This window comes from Nyctibius grandis, chromosome 5 (genome assembly GCF_013368605.1).
Source record: "Nyctibius grandis isolate bNycGra1 chromosome 5, bNycGra1.pri, whole genome shotgun sequence".
NCBI classification, from domain to species: Eukaryota; Metazoa; Chordata; class Aves; order Nyctibiiformes; family Nyctibiidae; genus Nyctibius; species Nyctibius grandis.
In genome coordinates, this window is record NC_090662.1 from 67029766 (window position 1) to 67054185 (window position 24420).

Sequence of the window (24420 nt, forward strand, 5' to 3'; positions counted from 1 at the left end):
AAGTGCCCTTTTTCCACTGCTGCCTTCTACTGACAGGAGGAACAGCGTGCTTTGGTTACATGCCTGCGATCGTGGTTTCTGGCTGGTTTTCATGTAACCTTCCTTAAGGTGATCTTTTCACCTACTATGCCCAGAAGCTCTTAGAATTTTTAAAGATGGGTCAAGATGTTATAAATCTTCACAAGAATATTAAGATCTTCATTCTGACTTAAGTTGCCGACTGAGAATTGGGGAACTGGAGGAAAGAGAGACAGTGAGGATTTAAGTCTTCGTGAAATCATAGCAGAGTTTGGATATAAGCATTATGTGATTCCCTGTATTTTGATCTGTTGTGTGAAGACAGTCTGAAGAAGATATTACTGAAATAAAAACTGAGTCTCAGGCTGTGAAATTGGGAAAATATCACAGCTTTAAGCTCATCTGTGTGGGAAGGAGGACCCTTAGAACTTATCTAGAACATATACATGTTGATGTATTATGTAGTATGTGTATGTATATATTAGATCTAATACATACATATTTTATATATATCTGTATATATATGTTTTATGTTCTCTTCGCCTGTTTTTTTTGAGACCTTTAACTGTTTATATTTTGATGGCATGAGACACCTTCCCTTTGCTTTCATCTTAAGGTGGTTTTTATAATGTGACATTTCAGAGACCTGGCAAATGGGAAGGCACATCCTATGTCTCTGGGCCTGGAAACTGCTAAAACTAGAACTGCTGACTGCAGGTAGTGCATTGGATTTTAATACTTTGCTCCTATCCCTTAAAAGGATAACGGGTCGTTTACCACAAAGTGCAGTTATTGATTTGAGAGTTAGTGCTGCAAGATGTGTGAAAGTGATGGATTTTTTTTTTTTTTAATGAGTAATGTTAGCAGAGACTTTTGAGCACATAAGAAGATATATAGGGGTAATCACAGGGATGCCTGGACCTTGAGAGTCTCGAGGAAGCTTATAATGGGTGCTTTGGTGACTTAGCTGCCTGTGAAGATGAGTGTACTCTGACTTTGTGAATACTTGTGCTAATATAGCTCTATTTTGTGTGTTTTTTGTTTCTTCATTAAGCAGGTTGTGGTTTGACTGAGATGTACACTAGACCTTGCTGTGCATTTTAAAGCGAAGTTTTCTTGGATGTGCGTCTCTTGGCTGAGTTTGATACTGAGTGTTTCAGCCTTTGTCATTCATTTGGAGAGATGATAAGCAAAACCAATTGCGTGTTAAATGAATCAGTCATCTGGTGGGCCAAAATGGAAAATGCTACTGGAAATCATCTTGGTGTTACTCTTGAATCTGTAGGAAGCTTCCATGGCTGTATGCTTTTAACTTTTTCCAAATCCTAATTAATAAAGAATGAATATGTGTGTGTGAAGGAATAAAATCTAAGATTGTCTCAAGTAGAAGGAGTGCCAGGTAGTTAACTTTGCAGGAAAGGAGAATAAGGAGGTAGAGGAAAAAAAAAAATCCTTTGGGTCTAGTTTCAGTAATTTAAAATAAATTTAGTTTAGAAAAATATGACTGAGGCAAAACTCCTACCAGCATTTACTGTAATTTTTATGAAGCAGGATGTTGTGGAGCAGGTGTTGCCAAGGCCTGGAGTCTGAATCTCTGCTAGGGGCTTGTAGATGGTGCCACAAAACAGCAAGTTACAGCAAAATATCTTTCACCTGCTATGACTAGAAGCATCACCAAGAGTTCCCACTTTAACTATTCTGCCTGTCAGGTGGCAACTTGTACTAGAGGAGGCAAACCATGCTTTTTTGATCCTAGTATGACAATGCTAGAACATCTCTATATCTAAGGGCAAGGCACATACAGATTTTCTTCTAGTTTTACTTCCATATAAAGAGCAGCCTCTCTTGTCTTCCTAACTGAGGCTGAAATATCCAGTGCTGCTGCAGGCACCAGAGCCTTGACCCTACAGCACAGGAGCATAACTGTCCGTACCCATTTCTCATCTGAGCTGCTTCAGGTGGAAGTGTCATATAGTATAAGTTTGGGGAAAATTTTTCAGTCCAGTGTGCAGTATATGCTCACAGCTTGCTTTCATGCAGTTTTTCTCAGCAGTGATAGGAATTTAAAGCATTCCACAGCAGCAGGAACTGTCCTACTTTGCTGTTAATCTCAGTTAGCAGTGCGGCACTAGTTGATAAAAATGTGTGTAGTTTTGAAGGCCAGGTAGGTCTTGAAGTACAGCTGAGGATAACCACAGCCTAGACTGCTGAAGAAACTTCTTTGCTAGCTGTAGGAGTCCAAAGCAACTCAGAATACATTTTTCATTACTTTCGTTTCGTCCTTGATGTAGGTATTGTGGGAAGCAGCAGGGTAGGTAAAGGGTGAAATAGTCTCATGAAGTAAAAGTGGTATGTGTCTGTGATGGGGATGACTTCCTTGACTGTGCGATTGTACAGGTGTTTGTACTTGCCAGTGCTTTTAAAATGTTTGTGGTTGTAATTAAGAAACTGATTATAGTTTCTTCCCCCTTTCTCATGCTAGTAGGAAGACGTGGAAACAGTTTTTGGGAGCTGAAACATTGGCTGTGTTTTCCTTACTGGTGGAAAATACTACTCTGTTCATTTGAGGCTTTCAGAACTTTTGACTTTATTTTTACTCCAGTTGTAATCAAGGACTGAACAGTCTGGACTTTGAAGGGAATGGGCAATTGTGGAAGGCAAGAGAAAGAATTTGGAGGCTTGCCTCACTTGAGAAAGGTACCCTGACAGCATAGCTAAACAAGTTGTGCTTCTATAATGAGTTCTGTGGTTGTTTAGAGATACCGTAAATAACACATTCACCACAGAGGATGTGCAACTGGTGACGAAGTCATACATGTACTGTTTTCAAACACTGGTCCCTTTTACTGCTGGGTCCTCAGTGGTGTGAAGTATATATTTGTATATACTTTTATCTGGCTGAATATGGAACATGTTGTTCTGTTGCTCTTGAAGAGCACTTTGCTTACTACCCAATTGGCAACTAATTGCTAGTTAGGATTAGGGAATTCCGTATAATCACCGATTACAATCCCTTCTCAGCACACCTTTAAGTGTGTTAGTTGACCTGTTTCCTTGGCAACTTCATGTTTATGGTGACAATTTACTATATATGAGCTAACATTTTTAATTTAACAGATCCTGGAGAAATTCCTTTCTCAAGCAGCAGGAAAATTTGGATATTCATAAACACAGTTTATTAGTTTATGTTCTTTAAAACAGCTTTGCTGTATATGAGAAACTGCACAGAAGGTCTAGCCCTGCAACTTTTTTTTAAACACATTGATTTCCCTCTACAGTGTACCTGAACAGCCTTGATCGGAGGAAATGGGTCTGAAAGTAGTCTCAAAGCCTCAAAGAAAGAATCAGCTGTAATTATAATTCCTGACATGGTTGTTTAAACTGTTCTTAAAGACCTCCAGTGGTGGAGACTCCTGGACCATGTGGAGCAGTCCTTACCAATGCAAAGCAACATCGACCTTTGGAAAATTCATCCTAATGGCTATTAGGACTGCTGAGCTGTCCAGTATATATGTAGAAAAGAGATCATTCCTCTTTGCTGTAACTCTACATGTGCTTGAAAACAGTTGGCATGTTTTAATATGTACTTACCCTTCCTCCTGTAATCATTTTTCCTTTAGGATGATTAATCCCAACTTTATCTCAGTTGTTCCCTCATTAGAAAACCTCTGTCCGTTCTTGTACTCTTCTTTGGATTCTTTATAATTAGACCCATATTTTCTTTAAGTACAGCATCCAAAACCAGACACAAAGTCACTCGTAAAGCTCTTTTATTTCCTTTTACAGTATCACAGCATGAGACAACTGACTTGTGTTCGTACACCTTCCTGCGGAAACCCCATGCAGTCAGGTGGGTGAGGAGTGCTCAGTTTCCCACAGCGCTCAAGGTACTTTGCACAGGACTGCACTGGAGGGGCTAAACTCAGTTTAATACCACTGTGCTGGGTGCTGTATAATGTTGGCCCTGTGGGTAAAAGTCTGCACAGAAAAGAAAAAATCTTGCTCCAGAGGTTGAATAAGGCTCAGATCATTGCAATGATCTGGGAGTATTTAAATATCATGTATTTGAGAGCAAAGCTCAAACTATCGTACTCCCAGCACGTTTTCTCTTTTCATTTTTAATTAACAGGTTCTCTCTGTACCACGCTCTTTCCTGGATGAGACCAATATTAGTTAATGTACCGAATTCTCTGTGCAGGCGGTAATTTTCTGTGCATTGTGTGCAAGCTTTCCCAGGTTAGGATAGCAGCACTTTACAGATATGTGAATACCTGTGTAAGGTTAAAAGCAAAGGATAATCAAGCTCCTGCACTGCAGAATCATCTCTTCTTTAGACTTTTTAAGCCCCATCTGGTACACTTAAAAGAGAAATTTCTGTATGTTTCCAGAATGATTTCTTATACTTACCTCAGGGTGGGGTGGGGGGGTGGAAACCCTCCCTGAAATGCTTTTTTCTATCCAGGAAGTGGAGAAATGGTGCCTTAGGTCTATGGTAACTATACTCCTGCCAGTCTCTGTATTAAGTCAGTTTATAGCAAGAAAGTGTTAGTGGAATAATAGGAATATCGCAGTTAGAGATAATTAGGCTAGAAGTCCATTCCCAAAGTGACTGTTTGTTGGAGGGGGGTTTGAAACCACAGGGAGTGAAATAGAGTAAAACTGTAGCTCATAACTTGTATAAGACTGACCTGCTTTTCCTTTAGCATAAATAAAAAATTTTATACTAGTTTGACTATACACAGCAAAGTAGTACAGTGTCTTGTGTTGTGACCTGATCCAGAAACACTGGCCATTTTCGATCATGGGCACTTAAGCAGTGTGACTTGTTGAAAGACCAGGCTGTGTAAGGGAAGAAAATAGCCATATGCGTGAGGCAGCCTCTTAAATAATTGAAATCAGCTTGATATAGAAGACTTTATCCTCTTTTACTGGAGGCTGTTCTTTTCATAGGAAAGTATTTCCTCTTAAGAGAAATTTTTTTTTGTTGAACAGTTCTTGAGGTAGTTGCTTATGAAATTTTTGTTTGGGGTATCTCATCTTGGTACTTCTATTGTGGTTTATAAGGTGTGGACATATTGGTAGTATGAATAACATTATTTCCTGGGATTAGGATATTAGGAGTAGAATGCATCAACAGTCAATCAGGATCTTTAATTCAGCTTTTCCACCTAAGAAAGGGGAAGAACATGCAGGAGCTGGGGGTCAGCACTTATGAGTATGTCTGGTTATACCTAACGTGCTGTCCTCTAGCAGCCTCTTTCCTTTAAGGCAGGAGTGGATTTTCCAGCTCTGTAAGAGACATATCAAACAACATTCATGTACACTATAAATATTCCATCTCAAGTAACTGATAACTTAATAGAGAAGGTTAGTGTATTTATTTTCCCTTTCTTTTGAACCTGTTTCACTACAGATAGAATTCTTCTGAAGAGTTAATTTCTTACTCATACACTATGGAAATTATCATATCGGTGTTATTTCTTTATTCAATGATATTGTTTATTTTAACATGATCAGGAACAAAAAGTGAAAGTAGTTATTAACCTGTGCAGTCATCTTCATTTCATTTTTATTGTTTAGAGACATTGTGATGTACATAAGCTGATTCTTGGGAAAAATCAACAGAAGCCTACAATTTTAAATTGTACTAAGCATGCAATAAAGGAGAATAGTTGTGTGTATTTGATCAGAAAGGGGTCTGTTCTTTGTTTTGGAAAATCGTATCTCTTTATTTGCATATAAATGCAAATAAAAAATGTGCATCAGCCTTGCTTCTACTTTGTGTTTTTATTCTTGGAGCTCGTGTCATGATTCCTGGTAAAACTGAACTCTAGCACAGTTCTGCTTTTTCCCTCATTACAGATGTAACTGAATTGCTTCCTTCCTCTTGGAATGTTTTGTAAGGGGAAGGGAGATGATTCATATGTGTGGTACCTTGTGGAGAACACTGGCAGCCGCATTCACACTGCGGAGGCCCAGTTTCAATGCAGTGATTTTTTTTGTCAAGTACTTTTTTTTTTCAAGCTGTTTCACCTTCCAAACATAGTGTGCTGTCCAGAGGAGTAGCACGTATGAAAGGAACTCCGTGCATCACCGGGTGATGATATTTTTTAAGTAGATAGGTTGAAGCTGTTGACGACATCGTAAACAAAAAGCCTCACTTCTAAGTTCAGTTCAGAATCTGAGGGGTATCTGTTTCCAAAAGTATTCCATACTGTCCTGAGGAGTCCCATGTAAGGAAGGAGCTCATCAGCGCTTCAGTGGGTTAAACTTCTAGGTTGTCCTGAAATATAGATCAGATCGTCTTGAAACAAACACCGAGGTCTGAATTCGAAAGAAGCCTGTATTGTTCTCATGAGACCAATGTTTACTGTTTTGGGATATTTTTTTTTAACTGTATTTGACTTGGAGACTGTGCAGCCAGAATGCATCTCAACCCTGTTTCCCAGTTGCTTTCTCCAGTGTGCATGGGTGTCAGCATGGTTTTAACCAGATGTGAGATTCACCTGAGGAGCTTTTAGTCCTGGCCCAGGTTTTTTCAGTGGAGAATACCTTTAACAGTGCCATCTGTGATGGATGGAGCAGTGCATGTAGGTTTGTGTTTAATCAGCATGTGCTGCAATTTATAACCCCTCACTGACTCCTGTGTCTGTAGCTTTACTGAACAGTAATGGAGGTAGGTTGGAACCTTATGCAACCTTACACAGTAAAGCATATGGGGAAGTGAAGGGATGACCCAGGGAGCTTAAGGACTGGGAAAGGTCCTAGTAAGGACTTAGAAGGACCATCTCTTCAGTGTCATCATTTGCTTTGGCAGCAATTTACAGCCAAGCTAACATGGTGCTGTGCTGCAGGATCTTGAAAAGTCTAATCGTAATGGGATGCTTTATGGCAGTCAAGGTGATGAGCGTGCAGTGATTATTACTGAATGTGGCAGAGTTTGGCCATTCTTGCTGCCCTTGCCCACCTACTTTTCTCCTCCTTGCTTTAAGGAAAATATATTTCTTTCATGCTGCTAAAAATGTCAGTTACAACACAAACATCTTCTCCAAGGCTAGCGTGGCTGTGCTGTGCTGTTCAGTTTCTTTAATATTCAATTGTTTTGAACATGTTTCAGTTGCTCTCTGCTAGCAGCCTTTGCTTGGGAAAGGCGCATCAACTGATCTGTTTCCTGACAAGTTGTTTCTGTTTCTGATTCGTCCCCTGTGTGTTGTTTTGATAAGCGGAGTTTCCTTGCTTCTCCTTTTAATTGTTGTCTTTGTAGTATATTTCCCAGTATGTTAATTAGGAAGTTTTACTTTGTGATGTTCCTGAAGAGACACTGTTCCTATAAAAAATGCTGTGCGCAGACTGCCCCATAAAGTAGGACTATGTAATGCTTTCCACTCCCATATATTTGGTCCTTTACAGTTTGTTTTGTTACCTTTCTGGATCTCCTATACATGTTTCTAGTAAGAATGCTCTCCTTAGATTCTTTTTCTGGATTATCTATATATTAATTGTTTCTTACAGCAGATCCTTTTCTGATTTATTTCTGCTACTATTGTTAATGTGTAATTTACTTATTCTTCTGTTTCTGTTGTTAGTCGAGGCTATGAAGTTTCTAGGGCAGTGCAGAAACTGCAGTTCTTATTACAGGATGGTCTTAATACCAGGACTTGGGACTTCAGTATTCACAGCTTCTTTATCTTAAGTTTGGAGTGCCTACATGCCTCTTGAGTAACTAAGAGTACTGAGAAATAGAAGGCTCACACCTGAATATCTTGGGTGTTATTCTGTGGCCGGATAACTTGTGGTCTCAGAGCACCAACATCAGCACTGGGAAAAGATGATGCAACTTTGCTGGAGCCAGTAGAGTTGAACCATTTGTGTTGGTTTGTGAACTTGGCCCTAGGTCTAAAAGCTTAGACCGCAGTAGCTCAGAGTGCTCTGAGAGCAATTAGGCCTGTTGTGTTGCATTAAGGACACAGGAAAAAAAAAGGCCTTGGGCAAGTTTCATCTTCTCTTAAGATGCTAGCAACTGTGATTTCTTTACTTGTCATCTTTTGAGGATGTTGTTAAGGAGAAAAAGACAAAAGACCAGAATTAATTGCGAAATCTTGAGATATTTGCACAAGGAAATATGCTACTTGAATACCATAATTATTAAAACTAGTGCAGTCACAGAATCTCTAGTAAGGATATTTGTACTGAATTTCCAAATGTTTGCAGTGGATTCCTAAGCCTAACAGCCTATAGGGAATGGGCAGAAAAGTGTGGGGTTTTTTTTTGTGGGTTCTTTTTTGGGTTTGTTTTTTTTTTTTTTTTTTGGCTTGGTTGTTTGGTTGGGATTTTTTTAATTTTAAATAGTACTTGTGTTGCCTTTTTTCTTCTTCCCTAGTAGTTTTGCCAGGGAATTGTCTTCTGGAAGTTCAGTGGATAGAAATTATGGCAGAAGTTTAATCTTTGCTACTATACAATGACTTTTTTCTATTTATTACAGTTTGGTTTTTTGTTTTTAGGAGATTTCTCTTTCCAAGTGAGGTTAAGGGCAATAACACTTGCACATTGTAAAGAAAATCTTAGGTAACATTTCAAACCTCTATTTCAAGTGAGGGCTTCTTGAACTTCTGTTCCATCTCTTTGTACATCCCTTTTCTTTTCATGTTTTCAGCGTTTGGTGAGCGCTTAGTTTCAGCCCCAGCGGCTGGGGTATCTGGGCCGGTTTCTGCTCTCTTTCCCAGCTTTTATTCTCTCTCATGTGACTTGATTTGCCAAGTGATACATGCTGCGAGTACTACTAAATGCCCTCACATCCGACTGTGCAGAGCTTTCAGTATTATTTGCTTATGCATATGCAGCTGTTTGAAAAATTAATCATGTACAGGCATATTGTTATGATCTGGCCTTGGAGCAATGAAGTTGTTGTTTTGCGAGTTCAATACAGAGTGATGGTATTATGCAAGTTGAAAATCTCATCTTTCAGATTTTTCATCATACTTTGTGTAACAAAAATTTCTGAATTAACTTCTCAAAGGAGCTGCTTTTAGCTCTTGCAGATTGGGACTTCCATTTACTCCCTTGAAGTAATACAATTTTGGAAGCAACGAGCCTGCTGACCTGAACAACCTTAAAGCTCAGCCAAGCTTGTCAGCACAGCACAGTTAAGGATATGTGTCAATGATGAGAGTCCCTGTGGATAACTGGGTTACTAGGATACAGCGTAGGCTCTGTTTTAATTAGGCAGTTACGCTTGTCTTCAGGCTGTCTGTCATTCATTGCTTCTAGAGATTTTGCAGTGATAACACAATTTAAGAAATAAAAAATATTTTGTTTTAAGGATGTATTTTTTGCGAAAAGTATTTGTATGCCTTGAGTGCAAAATACTACTCACTGATCTGTCATCTGCATAAAGAGAGGCTAATATAAATTTAACTGGTCTTTGCAAAAGCTTCCAGGATCTGTATTTTGGAGGACGCTGCAGTGTTGAGCATAAACAGAAAGCTTCTCAGTAGTCATTTGGTTGGATGAAAACTGACACTGGGTCTTTAGAGACTAAAAATCAAGTTGCTGTGCAGAGAGCAATTAAAAAAAGACAGGGGGAGGGGAAGAAAGCTTTTTCTTTTAAAAATGTGACCTGGTTATCACGATGAGCAAATCCGATGAGTTTTTCTTAGAATTAACATTTGTAAAGCCAATTTGAGTTTACGTGTCCTTTATCCCTGACATATGGCTTCCCACAGTTGTATATGATGATGTCATATACAACTAAATGCCAAAAAAGCATGAATGCTCCCAGCAAAAGCTACGCTTTGAACTACAGTTTGATTTGCAGTTTTCTGTGCGTGTGTGTGTGCGTGGCCAGCCAGCCGGTCACGTTAGAGCACTGAGCTCTGCACGAAGCCATTGCTTTCCTCAACTGTGAGTGATGATCTGTAGGAATATGTAGTGGCCATAGAGACTTCTGTATGGGAAACATCTACCTTTCTTTCCCCTGAGACAGAATTATAGAATCGTTTTTGTTGGAAAGGACCTTTAAGATAATCAAGCCCAACTGTTGACCTAGCACTGCCAAGTCCAGCACTAAACCATGTCCCTAAGTAACACATCTACATGTCTCTTAAATATCTCCAGGGATGGTGACTCCACCACTTCCCTGGGCAGCCTGTTCCAACGTTTGATAACCCTTTCTATGAAGAAATCTTTCCTAATATCCAATCTAAATCTCCCCTGGCACAACTTGAGGCCGTTTCCTTTTGTCCTATCATTTATTCCTTGGGAGAAGAGACCAGCACCTGCCTTCTTTCAGGTAGTTGTAGAGAGTCAATAAGGTCTTCCTGAGCCTCCTTTTTCTCCAGACTAAACAACCCACTTCCCTCAGCTGCTCCTCATAAGACTTGTGCTCTAGACCCTTCACCAGCTTTGTTGCCCTTCTTTGGACTCGCTTCAGCACCTCAATGTCTGTCTTATAGTGAGGGGCCCAAAACTGAACACAGTGTTCGAGGTGCAGCCTCAGTGCCAAGTACAGGGGGATGATCACTTCCCTAGTCCTGCTGGCCACACAATTTCTGATACAAGCCAGGATGCTATTGGCCTTCTTGGCCACCTGGGCACACTGCTGGCTCATATTCAGCTGGCCATCAATCAACACCCCTAGGTCCTTTTCCGCCAGGCAGCTTTCCAGCCACTCTTCCCCAAGCCTGCAGCATTGCATGGGGTTGATGTGACCCAGTGCTCATACAGTTAGCCTCGGCCCATCGATCCAACCTGTCGAGATCACAGAATCACAGAATGTTAGGGATTGGAAGGGACCTCGAAAGATCATCCAGTCCAGTCCCCCTGCCGGAGCAGGATTACCTAGACCATATCACACAGGAACGCGTCCAGGCGGGTTTGAATGTCTCCAGAGAAGGAGACTCCACAACCTCTCTGGGCAGCCTGTTCCAGTGTTCGGTCACCCTCACCGTAAAGAAGTTTTTCCTCATATTTATGCGGAACCTCCTGTGTTCCAGCTTGCACCCATTGCCCCTTGTCCTGTCAAGGGATGTCAGTGAGAAGAGCCTGGCTCCATCCTCATGACACTTGCCCTTTACATATTTATAAACATTAATGAGGTCACCCCTCAGTCTCCTCTAAGCTAAAGAGACCCAGCTCCCTCAGCCTCTCCTCATAATGGAGATGTTCCACTCCCTTAATCATCTTCGTGGCTCTGCGCTGGACTGTCTCTAGCAGTTCCCTGTCCTTCTTGAACTGAGGGGCCCAGAACTGGACCACAATATTCCAGATGCGGCCTCACCAGGGCAGAGTAGAGGGGGAGGAGAACCTCTCTTGACCTGCTGACCACACCCCTTCTAATACAGCCCAGGATGCCATTGGCCTTCTGGCCACAAGGGCACATTGCTGGCTCATGGTCATCCTGCTGTCCACTAGGACCCCCAGGTCCCTTCCCCTACACTGCTCTCCAACAGGTCTGTCCCCAACTTGTACTCCATACATGGGGTTGTTCTTGCCCAGATGCAGGACTCTACACTTGCCCTTGTTATATTTCATTAAGTTTCTCCCTGCCCAACTCTCCAGCCTGTCCAGGTCTCTCTGAATGGCTGCGCAGCCTTCCGGTGCGTCAGCCACTCCTCCCAGTTTTGTGCCATCAGCGAACTTGCCGACAGTGCACTCTATTCCCTCATCCAAGTCATTAATGAATATATTGAATAGTGCTGGTCCAGTACCGACCCTTGAGGGACTCCGCTAGACACAGGCCCTCCAACTGGACTCTGTCCCATTGACCACCACTCTCTGGCTTCTTTCCTTCAGCCAGTTCACAATCCACCTCACTACCCGATCATCCAGACCACACTTCCTCAGTTTAGCTGCGAGGATGCTGTGGGAGACTGTGTCAAACGCTTTACTGAAATCAAGATAGGACCACATCCACAGCTTTACCATCATCTATCCACCGGGTATGTCCTCATAAAAGGCTATCAAGTTGGTTGAGCATGACTTCCCCTTGGTGAAGCCATGCTGAGTGCCCCTAATGATCCCCCTATCCTTGATGTGCCTAGAGACAGCACCAAGAACAAGTTGTTCCGTCACCTTTCCGGGAATGGAGGTGAGGCTGACCAGTCTATAGTTACCCGGGTCCTCCTTCTTGCCTTTTTTGAAGACTGGAGTGACATTCGCTTTCCTCCAGTCCTCAGGCACCTCTCCTGTTGCCCACGACTTAGCAAAGATGATGGAGAGTGGCCTAGCAATGACTTCCGCCATCTCCCTCAGCACCCGCGGATGCATCCCATCAGGGCCCATGGATTTATGGATGTCCAGATTGCTTAATTGGTCCCTGACCCAGCCCTCATCAACCAAGACAGATTCCTCCTCTATCCTGACTTCTTCTGGAGCCTCAGGGGTCCCTCTGCAGAGCCTTCCTACCCTCAAGCAGATCAACACTCCTGCCCAGCTTGGTGTCTTCTGTAAACTTAGAGGATCGCACTCCATCCCCTGGTCCGATCATTGATAAAAATATTAAACAGAGCGGTCCCTGACACTGAGCCCTGGGAACATCACTTGTGACTGGCACAACTGGATTTAACTCCACCACGACTCTTTGGGCCCGGCCATCCAGCCAGTTTTTTACCCAGTGGAGCATACCCATCCAAGCCATGAGCAGTCAGTTTCTCCAGGAGAATGCTGTGGGAGATGGTGTAAAAGGGTTTATTAAAGTCTAGGTAGACAATATCCACAGCCTCTCCCTCATCCAGTAAGCGGGTCAGTTTGTCATAGGAGATCAGGTTAGTCAAGCAAGACCTGCCTTTCATAAACCCATGCTGACTGGGCCTGATCACCTGGTTGTTCTGTACGTGCCATGTGTTGGCACTCGAGATGATAGGCTCCATAATATTCCCTGGCACCAAGGTCCGACTGACAGGCCTGTAGTTCACTGGATCCTCCTTCCGGCCCTTCTTGTAGATGGGTTTCACGTTTGCTAATTTCTAGTCACCTGGGACCTCCCTGTTTAGCCAGGACTGCTGATAAATGATGGAAAGGGGCTTAGTGAGCACTTCGCCAGCTCTCTCTCAGTACCCTTGGGTGGATTCCATCTGGCCCCATAGATTTGTGCGTGTGATGTTCAAAATGGTGTGAATTGTCACGGCTAATTTGCTTTCTCACCTCTGCATTCAGGTATCTCTGTTCAGAGAAGTTCTAGAGAGGGACTGGCAGCTCGAGGCATCTTGGTGCTACAAGAGCTTTATGCAGTTCCACGAGTGAGAGTTTCTGTATTGTTTGGGTTTGCAGGTGTTGTGCAGGCATGACAAACTGTTCTGCGCATGGGTTTTGTTCCCAGCCCACTCGTGAGCAAAGCTGTGGTTTTTCAAAAATAATAATACTGTTTGGGAGGTGGATCTCACCGTGTGCTAGTGTTTATGGAGTGGTGGGGTTGTTCACTCTCTCCCCATATGTATGCTTTCCTGCCCTTGCTGCCTGATCTGGTGGTGTGCTGTTATCTTTTGTGTTACAAAAAGCTTCACTTGGGTTGCAAGGTTTTTCCTCTCTTCATGGAAAACGGAATGTGTTACAGTGACATTAAATAAAGAGAAGCTGTGGGTTGTTTTTTTTTTTTTTTGTTCTAGCATTTACTGTAAACTACTACAGGGTCCTGTTCTGCCTCAGCAGTGGATATGTTAGGCAGATTCCTGGATCAGAACACAGGTTGCAAGTTTTCTGATGAGGTGTTCCATCGGCTGTGCGGTGGAAGTTGGGATCACAGACTACCTACAGCTCTTTAACATGATGGTTGTTTAGCCTGGAGAAGAGGAGGCTCAGAGGTGACCTTATTGCAGTCTACAACTACCTGAAGGGAGGTTGTAGTGAAGTGGGAGTTGGCCTCTTCTCCCGGGCAACTAGCGATAGGACAAGAGGGCACAGCCTCAGGCTTCGCCAGGGGAGGTTCAGGTTGGACATTAGGAAGAATTTCTTTTCAGAAAAGGTTATTAGACATTGGAATGGGCTGCCCAGGGAGGTGGTGGAGTCACCATCTCTGGATGTGTTTAAGAAAAGACTGGACATGGCACTTAGTGCCATGGTCTAGTTGACAGGGTGGTGTAAGGGCAACGGTTGGACTCGATGATCCCTGAGGTCTCTTCCAACCTGGTTGATTCTGTGATTCTGTGTTACCAGCAAAAGTGTCCTAAAGGAAGTTTTGAGGTTTGTTTTTTTTTTTAATGTTGGATAAGGAAGAAAATGTAAATGCTAGTGCCTGGTATTATAGGTTCATTGGTATTGGTTTTCAAATGCAATACTTGATGAGGAGTGCCATGATATATTTTTTTTGACTCAGGTATGAAATGCGGTTAGACTGCCTTCTACTAAACCTCTTTCTTTACAAAGTCTTCATAGACTCTGCTGGCAAGCAAGGGTTTATCTTTGCCCCTTGCCTTTGTGCTTTGGTGCATCTTTTCTCCTCATGCAGAGTTGGAAGCTCTGTGCTCATTTGCTGTGAAGGGCAGGGGGTTTCTTGTACACTTGCACCTGGGCAGCAGCTGAGCCACATCTGTTTGCATGTGGATAAGAAATGACTTCAAGATTTTCCTCTTCTTTCTTGGCTTGCATTGAAACCTGAAGAGTGCAAAAGTGAGCGTGAGTGTGCATAGCCATTCACTTTGCATGCTTCCCATTAACACTATTATTTTTCTCTTAATACAACTTTTTCTATTTATTATGAAATTTTATCTTCAACTGCAGTCCAAAAGAGTGACGAGGCTTAGCATAATTTTTTTCTTTGTTTTCTCTTTTAGCCTTTCAGGTGGTACAAGCAGCTTAATTAGTGAGAATTCATAAGTGCGTGTGGTAAATGATGAGAGATAGTCTTGATTTTTTACAATAAGAAAATGAACATCTTTCAGAAACAGCTGTTAGGACTCCAGATTATTTGTGTCCCTTGCACAGCCTAAGTGTGTGCTGCTCCAGCGTTGGGCATGGGTGCAGCATGTGCTCCAGGGAACAGAACCTTCCAAAAGCCACCCAGAGCCCCACAGAGGAGCTGGGAGCTGGAGCTCGGGAGGCGAGGAACAGCACAGGCTCCCATCCCCTCCTCTCCCTGGCTTCTGTGTGCCGGGGTGGTGACTGCCACTGTTTAATCCCTGCTGAATGCCTCCCAGAGAAGAAAGCAGACAGCTTTTCAACTGCATGTGCTTCTGTGACTGGTATTTTCCTACAAGCCAGACACGTAAGAAATGTAGTTAGAGGCTTGCAAGAGAGAACTGTGTAAATTTTTTGGAAGGACCTAATGCGTACAAGCTCTTTTTGACGGAAGGTGAACTAAGTGATGTTAAATAAATTAGAAAGTTATTAAGTGTTAAGCCATATGAGGAGGAGTTACGATTTTTTTCAGATACATTTGCGTCTAGCATTCTCTCTACCCTTGGGTGGTCTCGTCCTACGCTATGTTCAGTTATTTCAATTTCTTACTTCCCATTTCTCAAATAAAAAGTCAAATAAAAATGTTGTTAAAAGCTTGCCTTAAATGTGATATGCTACTCTATCCCATAGTTAGGGAGCAGCTTCAAGTGGTGAATATTCCTAGTGAGTTCATAGCTTTAATAATTTGGGAACTGTTGTTATTTAGCTAGTTAATAGGAATTTTCCCATTATACTTGGAATGTGTGTAGCCTCTCTACCTAAAATGCCTCTGTTTGAAACAATGGGCAGCAATAAAAGAACAATTTTTCTCCTTGCCTAAAAAATAAAGGTACTAAAATTTAATTTCATAGACCATTGTGTTAGTACACAGAAGATTTTTATTTTTTTTTTTGAAGTGATGTACGTTTTGAACTGATTTGCTGCTAGTCTGCTGGCGCTTTCTGATGTTTGCAAACTTTATTCGCTGTTATTTAGTTTCTCAAAAGTAATAGAGCAAAAATTACTAGTTCTATTCTCAAGGTTTAATTTTATCACAAGTAAAGACTTCTCTGTTGTATTGGTTGTCATGCCTGTACCTATCACCTATAATTTAACATCTTCCTAATATAGGAAATTACCTACATTTTAGCAGATATTGATAGTCGTGATAGTGTACAATTGCCAAATTTTAATAGCAGAGTGCAGAAAAGTGATGTAACTTTTTTTGAAGTCGCATGAGAGATTAGTGGCAGAGGTGAGATTACATCTTGGATGCTGCATTTAAAAAAATATGAAAGTATAGTTATTATAAATAAATGAAATGTGAAAATATGAAAGCATATGAATGTATGCATATATTATGACAAATATACATTTGAAAATAATCCTTTTTTACTTTATTATATAGAACAGACTTTACTTTTCAGCACTGCAGCTCCAGGTAGGATGAAAATACATCCCTTTAATTACTTTCTGGAAAAACAGCTAGTCTAGTTCCCAGTTTATGAACACACATAGTTTTCTGGCAAGCTGACACAGTATATTTTTGTCACCAAATAAGTCTATAGACTGCAGCAGTCCTTTGCTGTAGTCATGGGCAAGTGCTGTGCTGGTGTTACGGCCCTTCCGAATTCAAACAAGTCTGCGCCGGCATTGACGGTGCATGACTGTGCTTCTGCAAGTACAGATTTGGAAGCTGAAGGTGTCGTCGTGTTCAGTGACAGGTTTCATTACTTGTGGATTTCGTCAGGCTCTACCAGTTTTGGGGGCAGCAGAAGCAGCAGAGAGTTCGTCACCCCAAGCCCATCAGCACATTTTCTTTGCTGTCACTCCCCCTGAGCCCAAATGTCGTTGTCTTAGCTGAACCATTGTACTGGTGCCATCTGTGTCTCCTGTGGCCCCTGCCACAAGTGCTCTCCTTTCCTCTGCTTTGCTGTAGCCTGGGGTCACAGCTTTGCTTCCTCAGCTATCTATTCTTTTTCATAATGTTATCAGCTTGGTGGAGTTTGGCTTGTCTGGTTGTCATCCTGTCATCGTTGCCTAGCTCAACAGCAGTACAGGACAGCGAAACTGTCCCCCAACAGCAACAGCTGTGCAAACAAACAAGTCAGCATTGATATTCATCAGTAGCTTTGTGCAGTCATGGCATTGAGATGCACCAGAACATGTGCAATCTGTCTGCTTTCTTTGTCCCACGGTGTAGCCAGATCGGCTGCGCTGCACTGATGAGGGCATGATCGCCATGCCGTGGTGTGCCTTCACCTCCTTCCCTTTTTCCTTTGCTTTTCCTTTCTCTTTGTGGGCTGTCTGGCTGCTCCCAGGCACATCTGCCACGCATCCCATCTGCTCTCCACGAGAGGCGCGCGCAGTTCTGATAAGCAGCATTCAAGTAGTACGCTGTTGTTCTGGAGACAACAGAAAATAATTTTTATTACTGATGGCATGCTACTAATGCTCCCTGCTTCTAAAACACTAAGTAAAGCAAATAGCATGGACCATGGGCTTGCGGACTCGCTGGTGAGTTGTTGTCAAAATCCTATATGCTCAAGTGACTTTTTCCCACTCTACCTACTTCAAGTAACAATGTTCTTACCTTGTCTTATAGCTTGTAACTTTTTCAAGACATGGTATGTTTTCCTTAAAAAAATGAAACATCTTTTTCAGAAGTTGCATTCTTTCCTTCCTGGCATCAGTGACAAGATTCTTTACATTAAGAGGTACAGGTGTATGATAAAATTGTTATTTACTATTACTTTGTGTCTTTCAATTAAAAAAATATTAGCAGACTGTAAAAAACTAATTCTGAAGTCAATATGAATTTAAAGCCAAGATTGCCCTAGCCTTTTATGCATGTCTATTGGACAGCATATGGTGGTGCAAGTAACTCGTCAGAACATCTTTCTGTGATGTGTGGTCACTTCCAGCAGGATCTTGCCTTGTGACAGCTCCTCTATCAAATTGAACAAAGATAAAGGGAGCTCTCTATGGGTGAAGGAAGAAGATGATACATAGCATAGGAAAGTGTAGGCAGTGAAATTGTTAGTGGAATCACCACTAGCTTTGGGTCAAAGATTTGTGCAGTTATGTGATCAAAAGTGCAGTTAATAATTAGTATATATGCACCTTTGCCGGTCATATTAACTGTCATGTGTAGCAATTCCATGTTTATCACGCTTACTGTGTTGAAGCTCACACAGCTGTCTTGCGTTACTGCCGCAGGGATTTACAACACGAAGCCGTGATGAACAAGAACAACTTTATCTGTTAGCATGTTTGCCTGCAATTTGGAATTCACTGTAAGCAAGTGCTAGGTGTCTGAAGTGTGACCAAGGTGGACAGGATTTTACAGGGCTGGCTAAAAGGAATTGTGCATGTGTATAGTGAGAGAAGTGATTTATTTTGGCAGTGTTTCATAGCCTTGTCAGTCTTTTCCTTTAGTAACTCCCTGCTTACTCAAAATGTCACAAAAAGAAAAGTAAAGGCTGGAAGCTTGAGTCAAAGGAGCGAGGCTAAGGACACTTAGCGAGGAGAAAATATTGAACAGCTTTTCATCAGCAAATGGGGCTGGCTCAGAGTCCACGTTTCGGTTCCGTGCTTGCTAGAAGCTGCTCTGTTACCCACGTTAACTGTTTGTGAGAGATGTTATTCCATGGTGGCTGCACTGTGCTGTGTTCATACAGCTGACCTCCCTGGAAGAAGTCAAGGATGGACTTGCGTATCTGTCTTACATAGCTTTTACAAGAGTGTATCTGGGGTTTTTTTTCTTTTCTTTTTTTTTTTTTTTTCCCCTGCGGGCATTGTAAGGCAGTGTATTTTATCATCACACCGCAACTAAGCATCATAAAGCTGGAAGTGCCTACAGTGAGTTTCAGGAGGAAAAAATGGACTGGGACTACTTGAGAGAATAATATCTGCTATGCTGCAAAACATTGTGCATGTTATCTGTAAAATAAAGTATAAAATCACAGCATTCATATTTGATGAGGTGTGATCAGTGGTACAGTGGTATTAGCTGTGTGCATTAATTCTTGTAATTGTGCTATTCAGATCAGCAGCTTCAAAATTAATTAAGTTGGTATGACAGCACTTGAAAAGTTGTGTCAAGGAATTTAGCAAACAGACCGGGCAGGAGGGGACAGTTACAGCAGTTTATCACCTTTGGAAAGTGGTGTTAGACTGATAAGTGTGTAACAGATAGGTGAGCTACTCCTGCAAGATCTACCATGGGCTGCTGAGTTCAAGGCATCCTCTAAAGGGTTACAAATGTAGTTACAGTTGAGCAGTGTACTGTATCACTGTCTGGCACTTTATACTATCGATGCTAGTTTTTATTTTAAACTGATCCCTGGTGGTTTAACTGAGTGGGATTCCACACACACACCCTCCCCAGCCTTTTTTATGTGTGTTGTCAGTGGGCTCCAGCAGCACTGCGTGGACACTCCTGTATGAAAAGAGGATGATCAGGTGGGATAGATAATTAAGGACGAAGCCTTTGTGTGTATCCTAGAAAAATGTCCTGCGGCAATTTTCTGTTATTTCCTTTAATATTCAGCTCTGAAGGGTACTAATCCAGTCTTGACACGTCAGAAAAGTATACAAGCAATAATCAACCTTTTCTCTGCAAAACATGTCCGTGGTTGGAAAAGCTTATATACAGATCTTCTCTGTAACCCAAGAACGCTTTTGTGAGAGTGGAAGAATTATAGTCAAGTTATGCAAATGATATTCATGTATGATTTTTGCACATATCTTGTTAAAATTTTTATCTGGTGAATTCTTAGCTTTTTTCTCCTTCGTGTTTGAAGCTGACTATTACTACAAACTGGAGCAGTGCAAGTTTTATTACAGGTGGCTCATAAACAGAGTATTCCTGCGGCAGGTTGTGAGTAAAGATGGCAATTGTGTAATGAAGCAATTTGTCACTGGCTGCTAAAAGGCCAGAAGTTAATTGAATGGCTGACAATATAAGCATAACTACTTGACATGTTACTTAGCTAATTCTTGCAGCTGATATCAGGTCCACACTTGCCTTACAGGAAGGGAGCCCCTCTTCATCTCTCTTTAAGTGTCACTTATTTCTGATACTGGGAGGATCTGGTCCTTGAAACAGATCAAATCTGTTAGTGAGCCTAATATTAAGAAATAATAAAACCAGAGGAAATGAAGTGATAATAAAGGAAAGCAGAAGACGTGAAGTTACACAAATTTTTTCCTGGCATTGTTCCTTGTTACCCTTTTTGGTTTGTATACTTTGTGAGACCATTAGCTGCCATGCACTGTAGCCTTGCATAGGTCAGAGGGGAGGCACTTTCTGTCCTTCCATGGGGCTCGCTAGAGTGCTGCTGTAGAGAGACAAGTAGGTGTAGAGTGAGAAGAGCTCATGTTATCCTGCTCATTTCCAGGGAATGAAGTTTCACAGGGAATCTTATTATTTGTGCTGACTCATTCATGGAGGTTTTTCATGTACTGAGAGGTTTTGTCTCAGCCCTTGAATTCTGGGCAGTTGTCTCCTGAAATACTGTGTGTGAGGTTTGCTCATTGTGATCTTACTACTTGTGCTAATCTAGTGGCTTTTGTTTTTCTCTCTTTCTCTTTATTTAGGTGACAGGTTGATGGAGCAGCAAAATTTTTCATTTTTCTCAATGGACTCAAAGACGCACCAAAGTATATCAGACAGCAGGACACAAACGGCCTTAGCAAAAAGTACTTTGGAGTCCCAGGAAAGTAATTTTCTTCAAACGGTTTTATCATCAGTTACCACTCCCTTTGATGTGACTTTATTTAACCAAGAAGAAATGGTCAGGGTTTCAGAAGGGAGAAGTATGCCGTTGATGGATGTCTCTGTAACAAGCAATGAGGCATTCTTAAGCGACGATGAATTTATTAGCTCATTTCCAAAGGCACAGTGGACTCCTCCGCTGAAGTCTTTTGCATTTTTAACAGATCATCACTCAGTAAATACAGTAGAGCCACCAAGAGAAACATTAGAAACTGTGTTGCTAACACCTTCATTATCTGTACTTTTTTCACCGTATGATATCTCAAAAGCAGCACAGCAAAAGACTCTGTTGAGTGCTGTTGCTGAACACAGTAGCACTCTTACAGGATTGAAGCCTTTTGTACTAGATAGTGAAATGCTAACTGCAAGCAGAGACTTGCTGTTATATCCTCCAAATACAGCTATTTATTTCACTTCCATTCCTCCAGAGGCGGGAGTTGCAGGACGGGAAAACGTAAACGCAAGTTTAATAGCTCTGCCTTTTGGGGCTGCTTCAGAAGGGTCACTTCTTCATCTCAAGCTGCTGGATAAAACTAGTCCTGTGACCTCAGATGCCACAGCACAGAGTGCAGACCTGTATGGTGACATTTACGCTGACGAGAGTAGCAGGGCATCAGAAGCTCTCAGTCGAAGGACCTACCCCACTCCAAGCATTCCCTGGGCCACACCGGCTTCAGCGGCCAGTGCTGAGCCTGCTTTGTTTCTTATGAGTCTTCCACTTGCATCTTTCCCACTTCACTCAGCTGCCATGTCCGTGGACTTTAATACGGTTCTTAATGCCAGCCTGTTTACACATGAATTCTCCCGTACAACACCAAATTTGCCTGCCAGTTCAGAAATACCAAGTCAGTCAGAGCTTGTTAGTGAGCTCACGAGTCCAGTGCCTTTCACAAGATCGTACGGTTCTTGTCTGTATTGTGACTCAGTTTCACTTCTGCCAGAAGCAGGCTTTTCCCCAGAACATGATGTGGGCTCAGGCGATTATGTTGAAACTTTGTCCATCAAAGCCTCTGAAGTACAAGGCATAACTCCATTTACAACTATAATTACTGACGAGTATGAATTAGAGGAGCCAACACCTGAGATTTTTGATACTTCTTTTCCATCAAGACCAGTTGTTTCATTTTCTTCGAGAATCGCAGAAATTCCTGATTCAAGCATGTTTTTATTAAGCACTACGAACACTGTCCTTAATAACAGAACACCTGTAACAATTTCTCCTTCTTACAATCAGCTCCCTGGAGGAACATCACTGAACATCTCTGCTGCCCAGTTTTCCCTCCCTGTTCTGGAAACAGTTTCATTGACACTAAACACACGTGTAGAACTTCCTGATGCCACCACTGTTCTCTTTGACCCAAGTGAGCCGGTAGCATCATTTGCAGTCGGTCATACGGCTTTGCTGGAGTCACCAGAGTTAATGCCATCAGAATCTGTGATTTTACTTGGTAAGACATCTACAAGGGAAGAACCATCTTTAAATATTTCAGATTTTCCATCCAATCTTTTATCAACACTGTTTCTTATTGAACCAAGCTACTTGTCTTTCTCATCGTCCATGTTAAATTCTTACCCTGTCATGCAGAGTGATTTATCAACACTCTTACCTCAGACCTTGTTGACTGGGATGTCAGTACTTTCTGAGGATGTTTCCAGCTGGGACTTAGCTACCACTGTCAGTTCTGCCACTGACGCTGAGGTTTCTCAGTTCCCTCTCAGTCAAACATCCTACTTTTATTCGAATGCGTCCTCTGTTCCAGGTGCACGTGTTCCTGAAGCAACGCTATCGTCAGATTTTTACTCTGAGTCATCTGTGTTTCTGGAAGTACCCTCAGTATTGGCAGAGGGCTCTGAAGTTGTATTTACCTCAGCTGTTACAGGAGCTACCTCTCAGTTGGAGCCTTCACTCTCCGCCTCTCACTCTGTGGTTCCTACCCTGGTGCTGCCCACGTCTGACACCCAGTCTGTTACCAGCAGCATCTTGCTCAATGAAGCAAACCTGATCTCTTTGTTTACTACCTTTCCGGCAACTCCTGTCTTAAGTGTATCTTCATCTCTGCTCTTAACTGCTTCGGCTTCCGATGAGGATATTGGTGCTACAGTTAACCCTACGCTGCTTTTAACATCTCGCAGCGAGGGCAATGCCCACACAGCCCTTCCTTCTGCAGACTCCGATAACCTGACGTCACATGCCGACACCAGCAGCGTGATACCCTCTCCTACAGCATCTCTGTCTGTGACCATGTCTTCTGCTCCCATGCAATTTCCTTCGACTTCTAGCCCTCCCAGTGGATATGAAGTTCCATCAGGAAGCAGTGTCCCTGCTGCTACTGATGCATTGGCTGCTCCCACCACTGTCCCCATGACCACGGCCACCGGTGCCACAGGCAGCCGCAGCACGACTGCTGCAGGCAGCCTGGGGACCTTCTCCTCCACCCCGCTGGCGACCAATACTCCGTCTGCACCTGTGGTCATAACCTCTGCTGTGACCACTACTAGGCAACCCTACGTCTGCGACATCACGGTTCCCGATGCTTACTTAGTCACTGCGGGTAAGATATTCCTAAAATTTTTATTTTCTTTTTCAGAAGCCACTGTAGTGTGACCCCCTAGCTAAATTGCAGGTGTTGAATTAGCTAAGTGAACCTTTCAAAGAAATATGGTGTAAATTTAGACAAACAGCTGTAAAAGCATTGATCTATCATTTACTCTTGAAAATAGTAGAATTCACTTGAACAAAGTCCATTGTGATAGTGGGTTACATATACATTACACTGCACAGAGAATGAAATTGTCTTCTAAAATTGCTAATGCATATGTAAAATTGCTAGTGTGTATATACAAGTATACTGATTGAGAGGCTGCTTTATCATTTCATGGGTTGTAAATGAATGTTTCTGTCATGGTACTGTTCTGTCAAACTATTAAATGTTCTGACTGAGTAAGTTTCTCCTTTCAGTTGTTGCTGCTGTTTGTAAAAAAACCTGCATGTGAGGTAATGTTGTAATATGAAAGAGGAGAGTTGGTTTAAAAAATGTTTGGTTTTCATTACCATTTTTATAATTTTACTGTACTAGCTTATGTTTATATTTTCCCTCCTCACATACTTACTTCAATTGGATTTGGTGTGTTTGTAACCAGAAAAAGTGACGTTAGTGTGTTTCAAAATTAATTGTCTCAGCATCTGTGTTTGCTTTTTTGGTGTTTTCCTACCTCTCCCTAGCTTGTTAACAAAACAATACCAGCGAACTAATCCAGGGCAGCTGCAGAAATGCTGCATGGTCTGTGGTAAGCAATACATTTTGCCCTTAAGATTTACTTGTAATATGTAAAGCAGAATGAGCATAATCTCATCCTCCAGATACAAAGGTGAGCTGGCTATGCTGGTGATGAGGAAGATTTTTTTTTTTTTAACCTGTAATTTGAGTAGTTTTGTAGGCAAGTTACTGATGGAAAGTAAATGCAGGATGACAACATGACACTTTTCAGTTGTTCCTTGACCATAGATAGTCACAGTCTCAGGTGTAACTGTTACAGACATGACATCTATACGGATGTGGGGATTTTAAAGCAGTTTCTTACTCAGTGGATAACCCTTTCAGTAATCAATGTCACGTTTGTTTACTTTTTATTTAAGAGAAAAGCAGATGCATATTTTCTGTGGCTTTTTTCTGACCTCATCTTCATTCCATGCATTGCCTACAAAACTTTAACTGCGTTATGACAGCAGGTTCATTGTGCACAGGTCAGACTGA

General features: G+C 42.0%; 1 protein-coding gene across 1 annotated transcript in view; it reads left to right on the top strand.

The window, feature by feature from the left end:
• KIAA1549 (KIAA1549 ortholog) overlaps positions 1 to 24420 on the top strand; it is a 165410-nt gene that overhangs the window by 55919 nt on the left and 85071 nt on the right. Inside the window, 1 exon segment of the mRNA XM_068401723.1 lies at positions 20488 to 23217. Within this exon segment, the coding sequence (XP_068257824.1) occupies positions 20488 to 23217 (2730 nt within the window).